Source organism: Desmodus rotundus, chromosome 7 (assembly GCF_022682495.2).
Source record: "Desmodus rotundus isolate HL8 chromosome 7, HLdesRot8A.1, whole genome shotgun sequence".
Taxonomy (NCBI): domain Eukaryota; kingdom Metazoa; phylum Chordata; class Mammalia; order Chiroptera; family Phyllostomidae; genus Desmodus; species Desmodus rotundus.
In genome coordinates this window covers 36,012,147-36,032,455 of record NC_071393.1, presented here as the reverse complement: position 1 = coordinate 36,032,455, position 20,309 = coordinate 36,012,147, and the positions used below count along the sequence as shown (strand labels likewise).

Here is a 20,309-nt window from a genome sequence, read left to right as displayed (position 1 = left end):
TCTGCTTCCAGTCAAGAGATACTCACCCTCTGCTCGTTGGTTATTTTCTAGATTTGGCCCTCCACGCTCCCCTGTGGATGGGGGCCTGTCTGTCCCCTCGGTCACAAGTTACTGTTTCTGCATTTTGGATTCAGGGCCAGAAAGCCCCAGATTGGGCAGCAGCCCTGGAGCTGAAGAACATATTGTACGACTTTGTATTTTGCTTTTCCTCCGAGCCCGGGTGGTTTGTGCGGTTGAGATGACTTCCTATGCCACGCTTCTCTGGGTAGACAAACTCCTTCTGTTTGGTAACAAGGGTTTGAACCCAGCTTTTCTCGACTTGAGCTCTCCAGCTTCTAAACACTACACGACGCTGCGGAGAAGCAGGGTTAGTCCCGTGGGGGAAATGGCCTCGAAGAACAAAGGGCATGAGGAGCCAGGCGCTTCAGAGACTGCGAGCAGCTCTTCGGCCCAGTGGGGAGCTGGAGGGGTGGGACTGCAAAGGCAGAGAGCAGCGCAGACCAGCCTCTGTCCTGTTTTGTGACCGTGAAGGCCATGGAGAACCACCGAAGTTAGTTAGTTTGTTTTGTTTCATAGAAGGTTTTATGGCAGGAAAGCGACAAGTTGTTTTTGCATTTTGTATGTGAAGAATGGTTTAAACCAGAGATCAGGGAGCCAAGTCGGGGAGAGCAGACTGAGCTCTGAGCCAGCTCACAGGCTGAGTCCTGCCTACCCTTGGCCCCTCCCTGAGCCCTAACTCTGATGGAGACTAGGCCTCCGTGTCATCCAGCCATCCCAGGAATGCCCCGCATCGCTGGGCGACCAGTGAGAGGGCCACTTACTCAATGTCCACGGCCCAGAGCGCACATCTTAAAAAAGCAGAGAGGTGTCAGCTTCCTGGGGAAGGGTGACTGGACAATGCTAGCTTTACAGCTGATGAATTGAGGAGGAACAGTAGGAAGAGGAGGCGGGGGAGGAGGGGAGAGTAAGTTCCTAGAATATGAAGCACAGCGTTTATATCTCCTCTGCAATCTTGACCAGAAGTCTCTTTAAAATAAGACAAATCTAGGTGTGGGAGGCAAAACAGGTATGCAGGACACCAACTTGCAACCCCTGGTTGAAAAGAGAAATGCTCAGGGAATTGGCGGGTGAGTAGGGTCAGTGGGGGGCGGCATCTCTGGTCAAGAGAAGTTCCGAGTGCCCGCTGGGCTTCTCCGACTCGTCCCTCCACACCTCTACACCTGGGTCACCAGTGAACTTCTTCCCTTCCCCATCTCACCAAAGGGGATGTAGCCATCACTACATTTTTGGGGGCCCTTCCCACAAACGGTCTACTTCTTGGTCCTGGGAAAAATTCTCTGTCCTTACGGAGGTCTCCTGGGAAGGCCCTACCACTGGCCACAGGGGAACCCCACAAAAGTCAGGGCCTCCAGGCCTCCCGTAGCTTCTGCACAGGCTGTCCCCTCTAGTGACCTCCGCCCTGTACTTCCTTCTTGGGGGTGGAGCGTGGGGAAGTACAGTGGCTTGACAGGTGAGCTGGCACCTGGAGACTGGTTTTCTGTGGTGCTTTTAAGAGGGCTGTGGGGGGAGACACCCTGCTGGGCAACAATGTGTGATACACACCCAACAGGGGCAGGAGGGGGAGAGGCCTAAACAGGGAACCGAGAGCTTCAGGCAGGTGTGTGAGCTCGAGCTTTTCTGGCAGGGAGTCAGACCTGGTCAAGCACAGTGGACAGCATGGGCCTGGGGTCACCCACCTCGGTTTCCTGGGCTAGTATGGCTGGGGACAGGTACAGTGGGAGAGTTGGATGATGATGGTGGCTGGGTCTGTAGTCGGGATTCAGGGCAGGCCGGCGGTCACAGCCAGGGCTCATCGGCACCTCAGTCAGCTTACCTGGAGCAAGAGCAGGCCAGCGCGACCCCAGGCTCCTCCGCCGCTCTGGGGAAAGGGAAGTCCAGTAAGCATGCACGCAGGAGGAATGTCGGACGTACGTGGAAGGTGCAATGAGTTTCCAGGGCTTTAGCACATGTTTTACTCACCGGTGTGTGATTTTGTGCTGTCCTTATCTACTCATTACAGTGGGTCCCCATTTACTGAGTTATCTTCAATCTGTTCTCTCAGCCTCAGGAGGAAAACCGCCGTTCCTTCCCCCACAGTCAAGAGGGTGGAGTGGCTCTGGGGGGTGCTATGGGACTCTCAGCCTGTTATGCAGCACTCACACCTTTCCCGTTTAGCAAGGCCCCTCTCTAGTCCTTGTGTGGCCACACCAGCCAGTTTCGGCTCAAATGCCCTTAGTTCTCACTTCCATGCGCCCAAGTTTCTACTCCATCGCAAATAAATTCCATTTCTGTTCCCTCCTCCTCCCAGAAGCCTTTCCCAGATACCCCAGCCCCAAACCAAAGCCAGTTTAGGCCAGACCAGAAATAGGCTGAGAGCAGCCTAATCTTCCAGGTTCTGCCACAGATTGAGACGGGGCAATGACACTGGCCTTCGAGCTGTTTAGGCCGGCTGCCTAGTCAGTGCCCAGACCCACAGGGAACAGGGGGTGGGTTCTAGGAGCCTGGGCTAATGCTCCCGGGGAAGAATTAGTGCTGAGTTGAGGGGAGTGGAGCCTGACCCCTGGTGAGCACGGCTCGGAGGTGCCAATGGCAAATCTGGGCTCTGGCAACGTATCTGCTTGCAGGGATTCTAGGCCCCCTGGAGCGAGGAGTGTGGTAAGCAGCGGGGAGTCTGGATTTGGATCCTGCTTCCACACAGGTGCTGGTTATTTTGGGTAGGACACTACACCTTGCCGAGTCTCCATTTTCTCATGTGCAGAGGAGTAATCATCTCAGTTATTTGGAGAGCTGTTGTAAAATAGGTGAGATAATTTATGTAAAGTACCTAATGCATCAAATTGGAGGTGTTCCAGAAATAGCAGCTTTTGTGCAGTATAAATAATAACAGCAAACGCAAATGTCCAGCTCTCCTTATTTCTGACTGTGCAACTTTGAACAAATTCCTTGTTGGTTCATCAGCGTCCTCACCTATAAAATGAAGATTGTGGCCATCCCTTTATTTAATAATCACTGAACAACCTCTTATGTACTGGGCACAGCCAAATCTGTCATTTAGTGTTAGTTAAAGGACACGGCACAGTGCCGGGCATAATAGGTGGTCAATAAATTCCAGTTTTCTTACACAAGTTCCAGCTGGAGGATGGGAGGTAGATGGGGTGGGGGATGGGTGAGGGACAGAGAAAGGGAACTTGGGAGGGGTGGTGGTGGAGGTCTGGGCCTGCCTTAAATTCCTAGCTCTCCCCTGGTCCTTTTCCCTTCCGCTCATAGGGCCCCACTTTGTCTGTAAGTGTGGGGATAGTGCTGGCGTCTCAGAATAGTCTGTCCCCCCTTTCCGCTCCTTGGTCACATCCGACTCCTGTGGATGAGACAGCCTGCCCCTCCCCTGTGAAGTGGAGACAGTGAGGTCTCTGCATTCTCAGACTCTGCACCATGCCTGTGCCACTAAACTGGGATCAGACAGAGGACCCCTCCTCACTCCCCTGACATCCCAGAGTGGTCTCCCTGCCGAGCCGGCAGCCTGGCTCACGCTCCTGGCTTCCTTCCCGGGGACCACAGGCTGGACCCACCACCACCCGTCGCTTCTCACTGAAACCCCACACCCCTTCATTTTGACTTTGCTCCGCTCCTGAGCGCCACTAGACCGGACCTTCCCAGGGGAGTTGTGTGTGTGTGTGCGCACAAGTAACAGGAGACCTGGCATGCAGGAGGTCTACAATAAAAGCTGATTGAATGAATGCTCCCTCTGCAAATGGGGCTCATTCATTCATTCAACAAACATTTATTGAATACATAATCCATTTGGTGCTGGGCTCTGTGTCCAGGGCCATTCATAATAGTAGCCAAGCCCTCCAAAGACTGAATGGCATTCCCAGGTTTTCTGCTCCCAGGACCCACACCCCACCAGAGGCACACCTGGCTCTCAGACCCCAGCCCCTCCCTCACTCCCAGAGACCAGGGCATGGGTTCACCATGATTATGAACACAGCACATGTTTGATTACCAAGTCACTGAGTCTGGGGTCAAATCCGGGTGCCATGCCTATCCTGTGCCCTTAGGCACGTTATTAACTTCTCAGAGCCTCGGTTTCCTCATCTGGAAAACAGGTATAAATATAATTGCTTATCTCATTCGCATTTGCTGTGAGGAATAAGTGCAGTGAGACGTATACGTAGGACGTATACCCAGTGCACAGTGCACGCCCAGCGAACGTGAGTATTGTGATGACGACTCCTCTCCGACACAGCACCCCCGCCCTCCGCCACGGCACTGGCTGTCACAAGCCTGAGCTCACAGTAGGTGGTCAGGAAAATAAGACTTCCGGGAAACAGGGAGATATGACGGGACATTCTGGGTGAGGAAACCCAGAAACTGGCAGGGGTTTGGAGGTGGTGAAGAGCAGGGAGAGACTGCACCTGGGGGAGTGGGCAGGTCCGGAGGAAGCCCGGGGGCTGGCTGCGTCTGCCTCAAGGACAGGGAGCTCACTACTCTGGAGCAGTGTGTTTCACGCTTGACAGCTCTGACAGTCACGGTTTTTGCATAGGCGGCCACCCTCTGCCTTTCAGGTCATCAGAAAGCCACAGGGAACTGCGCGGGTCAGTGAGGCCCAGACTGGGTGTGGCATAAATGCAAGGGCAGCCGAGTACTTTTGGGGCCTCGGAGAACCTAAGCCCTTTGCAATACCCACTTCCCCGTCGTGCAGGGCACTCTCTCACCACTGCCCCCTGGGGCCAGTAGCCAGGTGGTGTGTGTTAGCCATGGCCACGTGCAATCTCAGAGCCGAATGGGGGTCTCCCAGGAGAGGACAATGCCCTCCCACGGGCTCCCTCAGTTTCTTCCTGGTGAAGTGGGAGCTCCCTGAAGATGTCTTCCCCTTGACTGTTATATAAAGCGGAGAGACTAAGTCTACAGACAGTCTTGCCTTTGGAGAACAAAAATGAATCCCAAAGCCAGGTGCGCCCAGACCTGGGCAGGGCCTGCCCTGGCCTGCACCTCCCCTCCTCATGGTGAGGCAGGGCAGGACCCAGCTGGCCATCCCTTGGGGGACCCCTGGGCATTCATCCTCTGAGCCAGGGTCCTATCACTAATTTACACCACTGCCCGAGTGTCCTGGGGCTGATGGAGGAGCTCAGACCTCTTACTCCCAGTCCTGGGCAGAAATAGCTAGCCGCAACCCCTACCCTGGACTTCCACCCTGGAGGCTGCACATGGCTGGCTCTTCAGGGCCAAAGGGAGACCCCAACACTGAAGAGCAGGCCTCCTAGACCTGGCCTGTCTCATCCTGACAGCACCCCCAGCATGTGCTCTGGACTGGCCAGCACAGTCTCCACCGCCCCGCCCCAGGGGCCACAGAGCCTCTCTTTTGCCAGGCTCTCCTGGGCGCCCACGTGCGGAGCAGACACCCCTCCTGGCGGTCCCTGGCAAGCTGCGCCTTCGCTGAGTGTGCAGCGGGGAGGTCCCGAGCAGTGGCATCCTTGCACTGCCACCATTGACCCCTCCCTGCTCGGAGCAAGTGGGGGGCCACCGTGCTGCGGCCTGGAAGCAGCTCCCACTTGGTGGCAGTAGCTTCTTTCCCGCCCCACTCAGGGCTCCCAGCCCTGGAAAACACTGGCATCTGCGCGGGGGTCCCATTGACCACAATACACACTCAGTCCTTGGCATTTACCAAGTGCTTTCGCCGTCTGCGTCTTGTCTAAGCCCCACAGTAGCGGTGAGGTAGGTGAGCACTATCAGACCCACGTCAGAGATGAGGTAGATAGGCTCAGAGAGGCGAATGGACTTGCCCGAGGTCACACAGCTACTGGGCCAGGTATGGCCTGGAGACTGCACGCTCACGGGAGGCAGGGTAGCACAGGCTCTGTGACCTTGGGCCAGTTACTTAACCTCTGTGAACCCGAGTCTTCTCGTGTGAAAAATGAGGACAGCTACAGTTCCTGTCTTGTCGGGTCTTTGTGACGATTAAATGAGATTATGCTATGAGACGTATTTGGCACGGCAGCAGCATAGAGATCTGCTTAATAAATGTGAGCAACAGTTTGGATTATTATCCCTAGAATATTCAGATGCTGTATCTGCACGGACCATGCCCCAGGTGGCTCCTACCTTGTCTCTGTTGGTGTCATTCACGACCTGCCAAGGTGGACTCAGGGTCCCAGTGTGTAGAGGCAAGGCCATTGGATTCCTCTGGGGTCAGCGGCCTGTCTGTGGCCCATGGTGGCTGCTGCCTCCTTTCTCACATGGATCTCAGCTGCACTCAAGGCTGAGCCAGGGGACGGCTGAGGCTCTGCTGTGAGTCTCTAATCCCAGGCGGACGAGGCTGAGCATGGAATGGAAAGGGTTGGGAGTGGTGCAGGTTCTCTAACCCCGGCCCAGACCAGCCTGATCCTGCAAGGTCTGTGCAAGCCCAGCTTCCCAGCATGCAGGCCCACCTGTGGGAGCAGCTTGCTCCCTCTCTGTGTCCTGGGCAACCCTGAGATGAGGGCTGGGGGGAGGGTTGTATGTATCCTTTGGGAAGGATAGGCAAGGTCTGCCTTGGAGTAGAAGGCAAGCGATCCTTGGCCCAGTTGGAGGGCTGCTACCCCAGGCCCTCAGTCCTACCGCCGGCTCCACAGCACTGTGCGTCTGGCCTTGGACACTGCTGCGTCAGAGCCTGCCTCCTGTGGGCGAATCCCGCCAGGATGCGGCCCAGGCCAGCAGCCAGACTCCAGAGGAGCCCCAGGTTAGACCTAGATCACCCAATTTACCTAAGTTTGGACCCCCCTTCAGGAGCCCTGCAATGAGAAGGGCGGGAAGGAAGTTCTAGACACACCTCCTGGGATCTGAGAGGCAAGTAAGCACCTCTGTGCCTGAGATGAGCTCCCAGAAAGCTTTGGGGCCTGTGGGGCTGGATCCTCAGCATTTTAAAATTTTATTATGACTGCGTTTGTTTAAATATATATATATATATTTATAACTCTATGTGCCCACCAGCCCCCTGTCCCCTCCCTGGCCCTCAGTTTTTCCCCTTGGCTTTCTGCCTGGTGGCCGTGTAGGGAAGCACTGTCTGTGTGCTCTTGTCTGACACCGTTTGGGTGCTGCTGTTCCTTGTGACCCTTCGGGTCTGCTCAGGGGCCAAGGGAGGGCCTGAGCATCGGCCGGTAAGTAGAGAGCGCCTCGGCTTGTTGAGGGCCAGGGAGGTCTTGAGAGGGCCCCCGTGGGCCTCTGTGCGGGGAGGCTCTGGGGACAGGCCCACCTCCTCCTCTGCTGCCACCTCCTCGTCGTCCCCCTCCTCATCATCACAGCACAAAGCATGGTAGAGCACTTTGTCACTGAACCGCACTCTCTCCCGTGTGCCTGGGGTCCGCTGCGGCAGCTGGCCCTTGACAGGGCCGGTGCTGAAGGCCTCCTCACTGGAAGAGTCCGGGGTCTCCACCCGCGGCCCGTTAGGGACAGGTGTGCCACCATTCATGAGTCGGTAGTCGGGGCCAGTCCCTGGCCGGGTCGGCTCGGGGCCGTCCACGGAGTCTGAGGGGGTAGAGACGTCCAGGAAGGAGCAGAACTCCCAGCTGTCCGAGAGGATGTCAGCTGTCATGAAGTCCAGGTGACCCAGGTCAAAGGGGCCGCCCACACCGGCCTTGTCGCTGCTGGAGGTGCTGCTCACAGTGGCCGTGGTCCAGTCATCCGGCTCCAGTTCAAAGTCGAAGTCTGAGGTCAGCTTGTCTATCTGGCTCACCACCTGGCCGGGGAAGGGCAGAGACATGAGAAGGGCCAGGCAGCACGTGGCATCACTTAGGTGTGAGCATGTCCCCCTGCCCACATCCCCCAGCTGACGACCCCACAGGGTAGTGACTAGACTTGAAGTCACAGGCTTGTGTGCCCGTGGAGAGCCCAGAATAGGCCAGGGCTTGTCCCTGCCATTTTCCAGTTTTCCACTCCCTAGTCTGTTGGGAGCAGGAGGACTGCCTTCCAGTCCTGCCCCCATCCATTCACACACCCTGTGCCCCCAAAGCCAGCTGCCTCTCTGGGGGCAGCCCTGGCACTCAGGGACGGATCTTCCTTTGACCAATAAGGGGCCATTTAAAGAGGGGTGAGAGATGCTGGCAAGTCCACTCGGTGGGGAGCTGACAGGTCTACCCACCCTCAGAGAGAAAAATGGTATGAGGTGAACATGAGGAAATGCCCTGGGTCAGCCTGTGCAGCTGGTCAGCAAATGTCCCCCTGAGGTCCCTACCGCCCCACCCCCATGCACTGCAGAACCTTCTCCCTCCTTCCTTTGCCTGGCCTCTGGGGACTGGAGATCAATCCCGGCTGGTCGGGGAAGGAATAAAACCATCATTATTTGGTAAGCAATGTAAAAACCCATCCGTCCTGGGCTGAGAGCTGCCTGTTAAATGCCTTCAGGGTTGGGCGTGCAGTTCAGCTGTGAGGTCACTGCAACCCACCCACCCCAGAAAGACTGAAGCTGACCCCACGCAGGCAGCCCTGCCTCAGGACATCCCCTGGCCCAGACAATATCAGCACGTGAATCAGGGATGGAGATGGTGAAGGGAAAAGGGAGACCCAATCAGAGACACAGGGAGAGGACCGTGGAGAGGAGGAGAGAGGCTTCAGGCCAAAAACAAAACAGCGAAACATCAAAAACAAAACGGAGGAACCAAGAGACCCGGGACAAAGCCATGTGAAGGGAGTTACCAAGCCCAGGGCAGCTCTCAGTGCCTCTCCAGTATTCCTACCCAGAGGCCGGCCAGTCAGTTAAGGGCCTAACGCAGTCCCTAGCCAACAAATCTTTACTGAGGACCACTGCTGTCTAGGGATGTGCTAGAGGTTTGGCGAGGGGTGCTCCAAAGTGAAGGAGGAAAGCAAAGGCAAAACTGAGGGGTCAGGGCATTGCTGGATCGGAGGGTCCCATGCAGGTGACCCAGTCAATTTCCCATTAGCTCTCAGTTTTTCAATCTGTAAATGGGAGTTGGCTGAAGTGGTTGATCTCCAAGGTTGCTGCAATCTCTAAGATTCCAGGAGTGACTGGAGAAGCTGATCTGGGGTGTCGATGCCTAGGGATGCCCGTTCCCCACAGCGCCAGGTCAAGAGCGGCCGGGAACACTTGTCTGAGGCCTGCAGGAGAGCTGGGGGAGTCAAGAACCTGGGTCCCAAGCTCAGACACTGCTTTGTGTGTCTTGGGTAAGTCACGTAACTTTGCTGGACCTCCACGTCCTTTCCGCCAAGTAGGCCTGACCACCTCACCACAGCTTCATGGGGAACAAGGATAGGGGCAGAGAAAGGGGCCCGTGGGGCACTGGTGATAAAAGAGACATCATCTCCCATCTCTGAGCACCTACTGGGTGTCATACTTTCCACCCATGAGATCATCATTTCCTGAGGTCACAGATCACGGGACCGTGGCTCCAGTCTCCGGGGAAGCGGAGATTCCTGCTTTTGCCCTGCCCCGCAAGACTGAACACTGCTGTGAGCGTTGCTGTGAGCTCTGGGTTTGGGCAGGCAATGGGCCTAGGGCCCCAGCCTCCAGTCTGGCCATCCCTCCTTATGTCTCCCACTCCGATGACTCCCCTACCACAGAGAAGACTGCATGACCCAGAAGCCCTTGCTCAACCCAAGCCCCACCTAAGGGCTGGTGGGGACCCTGGCCTAGCATAGGGTCAGATTGGAGTGTGCATCAGCCCACTCCCCAGTTTCTGACTCAGTAAGTTCTGGCTAAGGCTCAAGAAGGTACAGGTCTAACAGGCTTCCCTGCTGCTGCCATTAGTCTGGGTACCAACTGAGAACCACTGACCTGAGGGCCTGGGGTTAACGTGATGAAGAAATAGCACCTCGGGGCACTGCCACCCTCAGGAGTGGGCTTGCACCTCTGGGAAGCCACGCCCTCCAATTAGACTCCCCTAACCAAGCTAGCTGCTGAGTCTGCTGCTGCGACAAGGAGGTAACACTAGTAGGAACCTGGAGTGAGATTACTCGGCTGTGTTGGATGGCGCAGAGTTGGAAGAGGCCCGGCCAGGCCTTGAAGCTGGCCTCCCAACACCCTGTGAGGAGGATCCAAGGCACACAGGGCAAAATCCCGGACGCTGCCAGGCCTGAACTCACTTCCCTCACCACAGAGGCCCTTGCCAGCCATCTTCTTGGAGACCTTCACTTTCAGGCCATTTCCCTTCTCCCCTAGAACACCCTCTCTGGCTCTGCTCTGGAGGTGTGGAGGGAGGACAAAGAGGGAGGCCGGGATTCAGGTCCCAAGTCTGGCTTTCCCCTCACCAGTCTCGTGTTCCTCCCTTGTAAAGTGGGATGATGCTCTTCTCCTTGCCCAGGTCATGGGGACTTAATAGCTACATGAATGTGTATGAAAGTGCGGTCAGCACACACAAGCACCTGAGAACCTGGGCTCTGGAGCCACACCTGGGGCTCGACCCCAGCCCACAGCTTACGGGCTTAGGCAAGGTACTCATTGTCTCTGTGTGTAACTTTCTTCAGCAAAGGAGAATCCTAATTCTCCTTTGTTAGGCTGTGGTGAGGATCTAAGGCCTTGATGCAGGGAAAGCATGCAGAACAGTATCCACCACACCATTGGGCACCAACACGGGAGTAGGCCCAGGAGCTGACGGGAGTCAGTTCTTTACCGAAGGAATAACACGGACGGGTCGTATCCAGCGCCTGTGGCAGAATAATGGGACATGTTGGGCCTTTCAAACCCCAGCACACGGGTAGCACCTGTGTTCCCTAGAGTAGGGCTGTTTTCAGACGGAACAGACGCAGAACAGTTTCTAAAAGCTGGATGGTGGAGGCCCACGGGCCAACCCGGCCCCGTTCACTAGGCGGGACAGGTCGAACTCACGTGATAAATGACAAAGTGAGGATGGGAAAGGGAAGTGAGGTGCCGGGGGCACCCGGATTGCATGCAGAGCCTGGTCAGCCCACAACCCTGCTGCCCGTCCCTGGTGCTGCATTTCCTGTGGCCAGTGGCGGGGGGGGGGGGGGGGGGGGGGGGGAAGCTGGGAGGCCCCATGCTACCTGCCTCTCTGCTTTAGATATCTTGAAATTTGCGATTTCTCTCTGAGATTTAATAATCATTTTGCCTACATGTAACTTGAGATTGTCTTGGAGTGCAGGGAAAATAATTATATACACAGAAAAAATAAAAGAGAAAGAGGGGAAGAGGAGGAATGGGGAGAGAAACAAAACCATAAGTACCACAGAATCCTAAAACCCCAGAGCCAGAAGGGACCAGAGTCGCTGTTGAGTCCACCCCTCTTCCTGTGCTTGCTGGTAGAGAAACTGAGGCCCAGAGACTGGAAGGAGCTGAGCTGTTCTGACTCCTGGGCCTGGCCCCGAAAGAACATGAATTGCCTGCTCTAGAGGGGGCCCAGGCCCTGACCCAAGGGTACCCCTGCCTCTGTCCCAGCCACAGCCTCAGCTGCCCTCACCTGAGCAACTGCGTCCAAACTCATCTCGTCTCCCTGCGGGCAGGCGGCAGCTTCCTGTCCAGCTCCAGCTGCCCGCCATCCAGGGAACTTCCTCATCAGCCCACAGGACCTCAGCATCCTCTGCTTCCAGTACTTCCTTGCTCCCCAAACTCTTGCGCCTCCAAACACCACCCTTGACCAAATCTGGGAGGGTGGCCTTGCTCTGCACCCTCCCAGGCATGCCTCCTCGCCACCCTTAAAACCGTCGGAGCGTACTGCTGCCTCTGCACCTCGCCCAAATGTCTCGCTCCTTTCCTGCTCACTCCATCTCAGTTCCACAAGGAAGTCTTCCTTGATCCCCAGGTGACGACAGGTTTCCTGTGAAAGCCTCTCAAAGCACCCTGTAACTTTCCTTAACATATTATCCAGGATTTATCACTGCTACAACATTATGAGCGCATAAGTTTTAAAACGCTTGATGGCTTCTCCCTACAAGGAGTGGCCCAGAAAATGCCCCGCCCAGCAGTGGGTCCCCAGTTTGACACAGGGATTGGTACACTCTTTACAAATACAGCCATTGAGTGAGTGGATGAGTTCGGACAGCTTAATAAAAACTGCTGGGGGGGGGTTCTTTCCTGAGAAAATGTTCCACGGTCCTAGACAACCCAATATTGCCTGTCCCAGCCCTCCCTCCAGCCCTGGCTGAGCTGCCTCTCCAAGAAAAGCATGGCTGTGTTCCATAAAACCCTGGAGCGAGGGCAGAGGCCTGGAGAGTCCCACAGCCTCTATCTCCTCCTGTCTTCCCTCGCTCACCTCTGGCCCCCTCACTTCTCTTGACAAGTTGCTACCTCCTTTCCTCCCTCCTGGCTCTCCAGGCAGATGGTTACATAACTGAGATTCTGCATTATTTATGACCACTGATTATTTTTTAATTCTGTGATTATGTTATTTATTGTCTTCTTGGGGACTGTGGCATTGGGGAGGGGGGAGTGAGTTGACCGTGATTCATAACTCTCATCCTGTAATTTGGCCTAATTGGCCACGGAGCTTCGGGACTCTGTCCGGAGAAGGAGAACACGAAGGGAAAAGGGAGGCAAGGAAAAAAAAAATCGCACAATTCTTGCTGAGCTGCGGGTGATGGAGCTGACCCACTTTGGCACAGCTCCGTGGTCCCCAGCCTCTCCTGCTCCAGCTGCTTTCTGGCTGGGCCACATTTGCCTCATGCTGTCGGGCCTGTGGCTTTCCTGGCCACCTCATACACGGCACCTTGCCAATGGGATGGCACCACTGCCATGTGCCTAGTCCCCAAGAAAATCAGGTGGGGAGCGTCACTCTTCCCTCAGTCCACAAAAGGATTTTGTCCACCCCTCCATTCTCCTGAGGTGTTCATGCCAAGGTGGGCGATTGTGCCCTTGAGTTACATCCTACCAAACAGCCAGTGATGATGCACCACACAGGAATGTTTTGAGGCAACACTTCGGGGATGGGAGAACCAAGGAGGAGGAGGCCAAGCATCTACTCAAGGTAAACTCAACATCTGGGGGGCTGAGGACAAGAGCTTTTATCCTTGTCCTCAGGGGCTCCCAATTGGTAGGGAACAGGGAAAGCAGTGGAGAGGCAGGTTCCCACCCAGAAACCAACAAGGAGATTCCTGGAGAGCGTGTGGGATTCTAGGACAAAATCTAAATTCTGCGTCCAGTACACTCGTGTGCCCTTGCCTCCTGCTCTCTGCCTCCTGGTCCACCCTCTCTGACGGCACCAGCTTCCCTGCGGATCCCCGCCACGCTGAGCACACTTCCTCCTCAGGGCCTTTGCCCTGGCTGTTGCCACCACTTGGAGACTCATCCCCACATATCCATTTGACTGGTACCCTCACTTCCTTTGGGTCTCTGTTCGAACGCCATCTTATTGGAGCCCTGCTTCCCACCCCCGTCACTATGTCCTGTCCCAACCAGAAGAGGGTGAAACTGCCTGCTACAGGGCCCTGGCTCTGACCTCCCTGACCATGGCTAAGAAGCCAAGCAGACTCCAAAAGAACAAGGCCTGAGATGGGGCTGAGGAGCAGGCCAGTGTTAGAGTATTTCATCAATAATATCTAATACACATGGAGCCGGTTCTGTGCCCATCACTGCTGAGTACATCATATAGAATATTGCATTTAATTCTCACAACCACCCTGGGGCTGGTGGCAGAAGGAGGCATAAAATTGCATATCCTCATTTTAGGGATACAAAACAGAAGCACACAGAGGTAAAGTAACTAAGTCCACACAGCTAGGAAGGGGGTGGAGCTTGGGTTTGAACCAGAGACATCGGGCTGTGGAGCCCATGCTCTTAGACCCCAGGCCCTGTGCTGCTTCTCTTAAGACCCACAGAATTCTGGGCTTAGAGAGCCAGCTGGGACTGGCCTGGCACCCTGGAGCACTACTGATGAACCCAGGGGACTGATTAATGATTGACCATCGCATCCCTCTGCGGCACAATTTCTGCTTTCAAAACACTTCCACATTCTTCACCTCCCTGAGTCCATAAAACTATTTTCCTCACCCATGGGACAGAACTTGCCCCTCTCTCCCTGGGGAAGCGGAGGCAGAGCTGCAGCAGGGGGTTTGGAGGTCAGGGAGACACCAGAGAAGGAACTCCAAACCTTTTAGAGGTGTGAGTAGGCATTGGCCCCCACTTACTGCATGCCACACCCCCGACAAAGCCTTGTAAGGTCACTCTGAGGTGTGAATTAGTATCATCCACATTGCAGAGATGAGCAGACTGAGGCTGGGGGGCAGGGGGCAGTGCTTCAGCGCTCCTCATCTTTCTTTCAGGCTGTGTGCTCAAGAGGATGAGGAGGCTCTGCCATGTCTAGTATCTGGGGAAGGGCACAGCAGATGGCAGAGGAGGATTGCAGAGGGGATACAGCTAAGCCCTTCCTCTCTGCTGGCCCTCCTCCTTCATCAAGCACCCTGTTCTGCTCCCAGGCAGTCTTGTGTGTAAATTGTGGATTCAGATCTAAGTGCTTTGCCCTCCTGAAACCAGAATCCAGATGGTGAACTCTGAGCTGGTGCTGCCTGGAGAGTGGAGTGTGATAAGGGAACCCTCTCAACCTCGGGTCTACCCTAGCTCCCCATTGAAAAATGTCACCCAAAGCAACTGAGAAGAGCCAGGCACATCCAGCTCTGCTGGAGGACCCCTTGGAGGACCAAGAGCCAAGATCACAGATTCCAAGTGTGTGGGAGAGTAGGGGCCGCAACCTTTATCACAAACGAGGACCTGGCACTCCCTAAGTGGTAACCCCATTCCTGCCAAATCCCATCCCCCCGAAATGGCATCTCCTCTTCTGCCTGGGCCTCCTGGAACATCACCTGTCTTCCCCGACACTCCTCTCTGTCCATCACCTCTGTCCAGACCCTGCTGGGGGATGGGGGAGCTCTGAGGCCTGCCCCGCACCCCAGTTGGACGCCATTGGCAGTGGGCAGGTGGTGGCATTCGGGGTAGATTCTGGTTGTCGTAGTAACCCACCAAAGTCTTGGGTAGAGGCACAAGGCCTAGCGGGGGTGAGGGGAGGGGACTCATCTTTCTGTTCTAGATCAGGCATCTGGGCTGCACAGCCCATGAACTTGGAGCTCTGTTGTTCGGGACATGGGAGTGGGTGAGTGAGTGTGCTGAGCAGGGAGGGAGGGGACATCTCAAAGATCTGCAAATAAATCCCAGTGCTTCTGATCTTCCTGCCCCACCCCCTAAAGGGCACCCTCTCACAGCATGAGCTGAAGGTATCATCTATAGAAGGTCCCTAACAAAATGGAAAGAGGTTGCCCATTAGCTCACCTTCTGAAGCCCCAGAGTAGGTGTCAGAACCTGAGTTCTACTGAGTGCCACTGGTAGGCTCTGCGACCTTCGACAAGTCCCTATCCCTCTCTGGGCCTCAGTTTTTTCAACAGTGAGTAGACAGGGCTGGTCTGGAGGACCTGTGAGATGCCTTCAAACTCTGGATGGCTCTGCCCCGGGGCGGGAGTGGGAAGAGAGCAAATTCCTGCAAGATGCTCAGTTGGTCAGTTGGGAACAAGCTCTGCGCTATATCACAGCTGACTCTCAGGCTTTGAGTCAATCCTGGTTCTTTCTGGGTGGGCCTGCTGGAGCATAAGCCCCATGCACCTGCTCAAGACTCAGACTTCCCATGAGTTCCCATGACTCTGATGGAACCACGGAACATCTGAAATAGATGGGGGTTGGGGAGGGTTGAGGAGGGGATGTAGTCCTTTGGACCAATGAGGTTGGAGGAGGAGGGGTGGTTCAGGGGCACTGACCACCAAACTGTATTCCCCAGCGATGTTCAGCCCAGACCCTGGCTAGCCTAGTCCATTGGCATAAGCACCACTACCTCTCTCTCCCTGCAGCACCGAGTAGGGACTCCCTGGCAGGCTCCCTGACGCTGATGCTGGCTCGAGGGGCTGTCCCGCGCAACCCACGTTCCCGTCCCACCATCTCTACTCTGGAAAAAACTCCCTTCAAACAACCCCTGCTTCTTGGCTCATGGGCCAGGCTAGAGGCCACTCTGCCAGCCTGGAGTTGGTACCCATCATCACCCCCTCTCCTCAATCTTCCTAGCCCCCATCCTCCCAGCACAGCTGGCTGGGAGAGCCCAAGCTCATAACTCCAGTTCAATCACTCTCCCTGCCATCTCTGCAGGGGCCCTAGTTACCAGGAGTTGAAATTTGCCTAAAGCCCACCTGGCTGGTGCAATGGCACCCAGCGGGCAAATTCAGGCCAGTGGCTCAGAACGCTGGTCATGCATTTTGGGCTCGAACACAGCCCAGCAGGCAGGACCAAGGACATGTGTACCTCGTTACCCCAGCAATGTGGGAAGTGGTAATTAAACCCGGCTTCACTTCGAGAGACAGAGAGGGACACACGTCGTAAGGTCTCTAGGTGACTTTTCAGCCTTGGCAAAAGGCAGTCAGAACTGTGGGATGGGGATACATCCCCTTAGAGGAGATGCCTGCCCCTGCCAGTGCGCACAGAAACTGTGATAACCCCCTAGCAGCCCCCTAGACTCATTCCCACCCGAGGGCAGGGAGGGCCTAGCTTGGCTGTAATTCTTCCAGGATCATGGGTTTCGAGCATCTGTGTAATGTCGTGGGAATGCTCTGGGCTGGGCCCCAAGCAGTGGGGATGGCCTCGTTAGAGCCATCCACACTCTCCCCAGGGCCCCTTGTGACCAGGTCAGAGCCTGAGAGGCAGATACTGGGGCCAAAGATCAGCTTGGGCTCCAGAAGAGTGTATCCCACGAAGAGGTTATGGTGGGACTCGGTCCTTATTGGCCACCTGGGCAGCCCTGAGTGCTAACCACAGAACCTTGGGCGCATGATGTGCTGCCCAAGCAGTTGCTGCAACACGGAGACTCCTCCAGCCCCGGGCTATTGTGAGATTTTTAGCAGAGCAGATCTGGGGAAAGGAGAGCGAGGAGAAGGAAGTACCCAGCAGAGTGGCACATGTGCACACAGCATTGCGTGCACACACACACAGAAACATACATGTGAGAGTATGTTTTTGTGCCAGGCCCAGGAAAACTGGTCCAGGGTCCGTCTGGCCCCTCACTCACCTCCCTGAGCTCCTTGGCCACCTCCTTGAGCTCCCGCAGAATGCCCTCGAGCTGCCCGATGACCATCTTCATGCGCTGTCGGATCCGCTCCCGCTCGCCACCGGTGCTGGGGTCTTCACTGGGCTGCCCGAGGTCCAGGGTGCCCCGAATGTTCATCCTTCACCACGTGGCAGCGGGCCTGCCCATGCTTCCCCCAGCCAGGCACACACTGCGTCTGCCTCCACAGAGCCCCCCTCAGCCAGGCAGAGCTCCACATCTTAACGGCCCCCCAGCCCACCCTGGCCCTGGGTGGTTCTCACCCAGCCCCTGACCCCTGCCACCCCACCTCCCCTGACTGTGGATGGGGAATGGGACACCCAGAGAGAGACAGATCTGACACAGCGGGTCAAGGTGAGGACATAGGAGGGCAGGGGGAGGGGCTTTGGATCTCAGGTGTGGCCTCCAGGGCTAGATGTGCCTATAGGTGTGCTGGGCTGCTGTCCGCGGCTGAGCCTGGACAGAGGCAGGGGTGACTCTGCAGGGACTGAGATGCCCTTGGGATAGGGGAAGGTAGAGGCAATCCCCTCACAACTCTTGGGCAGTTGCAAAGGCAGAGATCTCTGGATGCAATTGACACCTGCAGAAGGATGGTGGCTGGGGTCTTCCAGATGTGGAGGGGGTTCCAGATGTGGGCAGCTCAGGGAAGGGAGCTGGACTGGAGGAGGGCAGCCCCCTGCGGAGAGAGCAAGCCTGGCATCAGCCCTCCCAGGCCGCAGCGCCAGCCGGCAATGCTGCTGCCTCCCTCCTCTCCCCAGCCTGCACCCTTCCTCGCTGGGGATGTATTCATTTTTTCTTTGTAGGGAGCGGTGGTGGAGGCAGATGGTCTACAGCACAGCTCCTCTTTGAGAAGGAAAAGAGGGAGCCCCTGCTTTAGACGCACAAGTCCTCGGCCTGCGATGGGGCACTGTGCCCCAGGTCCCCCTGAACAGCCCCCCGAGCCAGGCCAGGCCCCGTAGGTTCACCAGAGGGTCTCTCCAGTCTTCAGTCCCCACCCCTCGGGCCCCTGAGGTGTCCTCTTACCAGCAGACCTTCCCTTTCCCAGCCCCGCCTTCCCTCCGAACCCCGCTCCGCTCCGGACTCACCGAGGGTGGGGGTACCGGCCTGCCTTCCGATCAGCGTCGGGGGCCAAGCCCCAAGATGAGGTTGGGGGGCCCCCCAGGCTCCCTAGGGTGGGCTTCTCTCTCTGGACCCTTCGGCCCCTGGCCTCGGGGAGGTCCTCAGAGCCACCCCGGGAGACATCGGGGCGGTGGGAGGGGGCGGGGCCTCCGCGCCCCCGGGAAGGGGGCAGGAAGAATCTCCCCCGACCCCCGCCGGACTGCGGGCCGGGGGCTCTCAGGCCACAAGCGACCCGGTCGCAGGGCGTCGGAGGCGACGCCGAGGCGGTCCCGGTGCGCGAGCCGAAGTCGGAGGGATCCGCTCAGCCTGCGCCCGGCATCCCCGGGCCCGGCGCCGTCCGGGCTTCGCTCAGTCCAGTCCAGAACAGCCGGGGCCCGCGGGGCGCGCCTGGCCGGGACGGAGTCGGCACCGCCGCGTGCTCGGGGCGCCCGCAGCCCGGACGCAGGAGGTCCTCGCTCCCTCACCGAGGCGGCCCGAGCGGCCGCGAGGGCGTGCGCAGCCGGCCCGGGGCTCAGCGGGCCGCGAGGGCGCTGCCGCCTCGGTGCGCGGTCGGAACGGTCCCGAAGCCGCCGGGCCCCGCGGGAGGGGAGGCGTTGGCCGAGGGGCTGGTGCCCGCCCGGCCCGGCCGAGCGCGGGGCGGAAAGGGAGGGCGCGCGGTGGCCCGGCCCAGCGGCCGCCTCCTCCCGCCCGCTCCGCGCGGCTCGCCGCCTCCCCAGCCGGCCGGGCGCACGGGCGGCAGCTCGGGCTGGGCCTCCCTCCGCGGCCTCGCCCTGACCTGCCCGGCCGGGCTCCGCAGGCCTGGGCCCGCTCCGCGAGTGTCACGCCGCCCGCGCCCAGGCGCCCCGGGCCTCCTCGCGGTCCCCGCCGGACTGGCCGCCCGGGCGGGCGCTGCTCTCTCCGAGGCCGCCCGGCTCCGCGGCTCCGTGCGCCCGGCGCCGGCAGCGAAGGGCCGGCCCCGCGCGCCGGGAGGGAGCGTTTAAAGCGACACACACGCCTCCCAGCGCCGAGCGCGCCCGCCGAGCGGGGTTCTCGCCACCGCGGCGGCGGGGAGACGTCCTGCGCCGGTGGGGCCGGAGGGGCCGGAGGCGGTCTAGCACCGCCGGACTCCGCTGACCCCGGGGCACGGAGGGACAGCAGGCTACGTACGGACTTAGTTCCTTCCAACCTCTAAGACACCCCACCACCCCTTCCCCTGCTGTGGTGCACCCCACGCTTCCCTTTCAGCTCAGTTTCCCGCATCCAGACCCTTTCCTTTTCCCTACCACACCTCAGACTACCCCCAGACAGTGCCTTAAATAAGGTTAATTCAGAAAACAAAACATGCGCAACCTTGACGGAGCATCTCCAGCGTGCCAGGCTCTCGCTGGGAGCAGCTGCGAACCGGAGGCTCCGTAGATGGCAGGTAGTCACTTCGGTCGGTTATGCAGCCACTTAACATTTTTTCTCACCTCTGTGTCCCCGACCCCACGCATGCTAGACTCTGCGGTACAGGAAGGGAAAAAACGGCGTTTCAGGAAGCTCACAGCTCTTTGGGGGGGGGGGGGGGGACACTCCTGAGTAAACTGGAGGATGGTAAATACAGGACAAAGGCAAGTTCTAGAAGCAATGGTGAGAGACAGGGTGGGCCGAGCAGGGTGAGAGGGAGGGTGGGGAACAACCCTGACCCGGGCTGGCAGCCTCGCCAGATAGGCAACCCGGGGCTGGCTGAATGGCAGAGGGGAGTAGAAGTTACCCAGGGGACCGTCAGTGTGAGGGAGGTGAGGCTGAGCACTCAGGCAGTGAGGAGGGGAGATGCAGAATTGAGGGGAGGGTGAGTTTAAGCCAACTGTGGCCTTTTCGAGATACCATTTTGACAGTTCTGTTGTGTGTGGAAAGTGGATTACAGGAAGACCACCAGACCCTGAAGAGACTGGAAGGCCTTGGTTAGGAGCTTGGGTTTTGTTCTGGAGCAGAGGGGAGCCTGGTCCTGCCTGCCGTCCCAGAAGATCCTTCTGGGCCATGATGGCTGGTGGACCTGAGGACACAGGGAGACCATTAGGAGGCTGTTACCTGAATGGAGATGAGAGAGAAGGAGGCGCTGGGGTGGCAGCAAGGATGGAGTGGAGGGGATGCTTTGAGAAATGATTTGGGAGAAGATGGCAG

At 57.5% G+C, this 20,309-nt stretch overlaps 1 protein-coding gene across 1 annotated transcript; it reads right to left on the bottom strand.

The window, feature by feature from the left end:
• Window positions 1-6,929: 6,929 nt before the first annotated feature.
• Window positions 6,930-19,094, bottom strand: INSYN1 (inhibitory synaptic factor 1). The gene is made up of 3 exons (XM_024557470.4): window positions 18,134-19,094; window positions 17,013-17,724; window positions 6,930-7,750 (listed from the first exon to the last, which is right to left on the bottom strand). The coding sequence occupies exons 2-3, from the start codon at window positions 17,166-17,168 to the stop codon at window positions 7,028-7,030; spliced, it is 879 nt and encodes a 292-aa protein (XP_024413238.2). The 5' UTR covers window positions 17,169-17,724; window positions 18,134-19,094; the 3' UTR covers window positions 6,930-7,027.
• Between the last annotated feature and the right edge of the window lie 1,215 nt (window positions 19,095-20,309).

What these genes read in the sequence shown, in the direction of transcription:
- INSYN1 (XM_024557470.4), bottom strand. Translation starts at nt 17,168, where the DNA reads ATGAACATTCGGGGCACCCTGGACCTCGGGCAGCCCAGTGAAGACCCC. An exon ending in TGGCCAAGGAGCTCAGGGAG is followed by an intron (nt 7,751 to 17,012) that starts GTGAGTGAGGGG and finishes TTCCCCGGCCAG; the next exon opens with GTGGTGAGCCAGATAGACAA.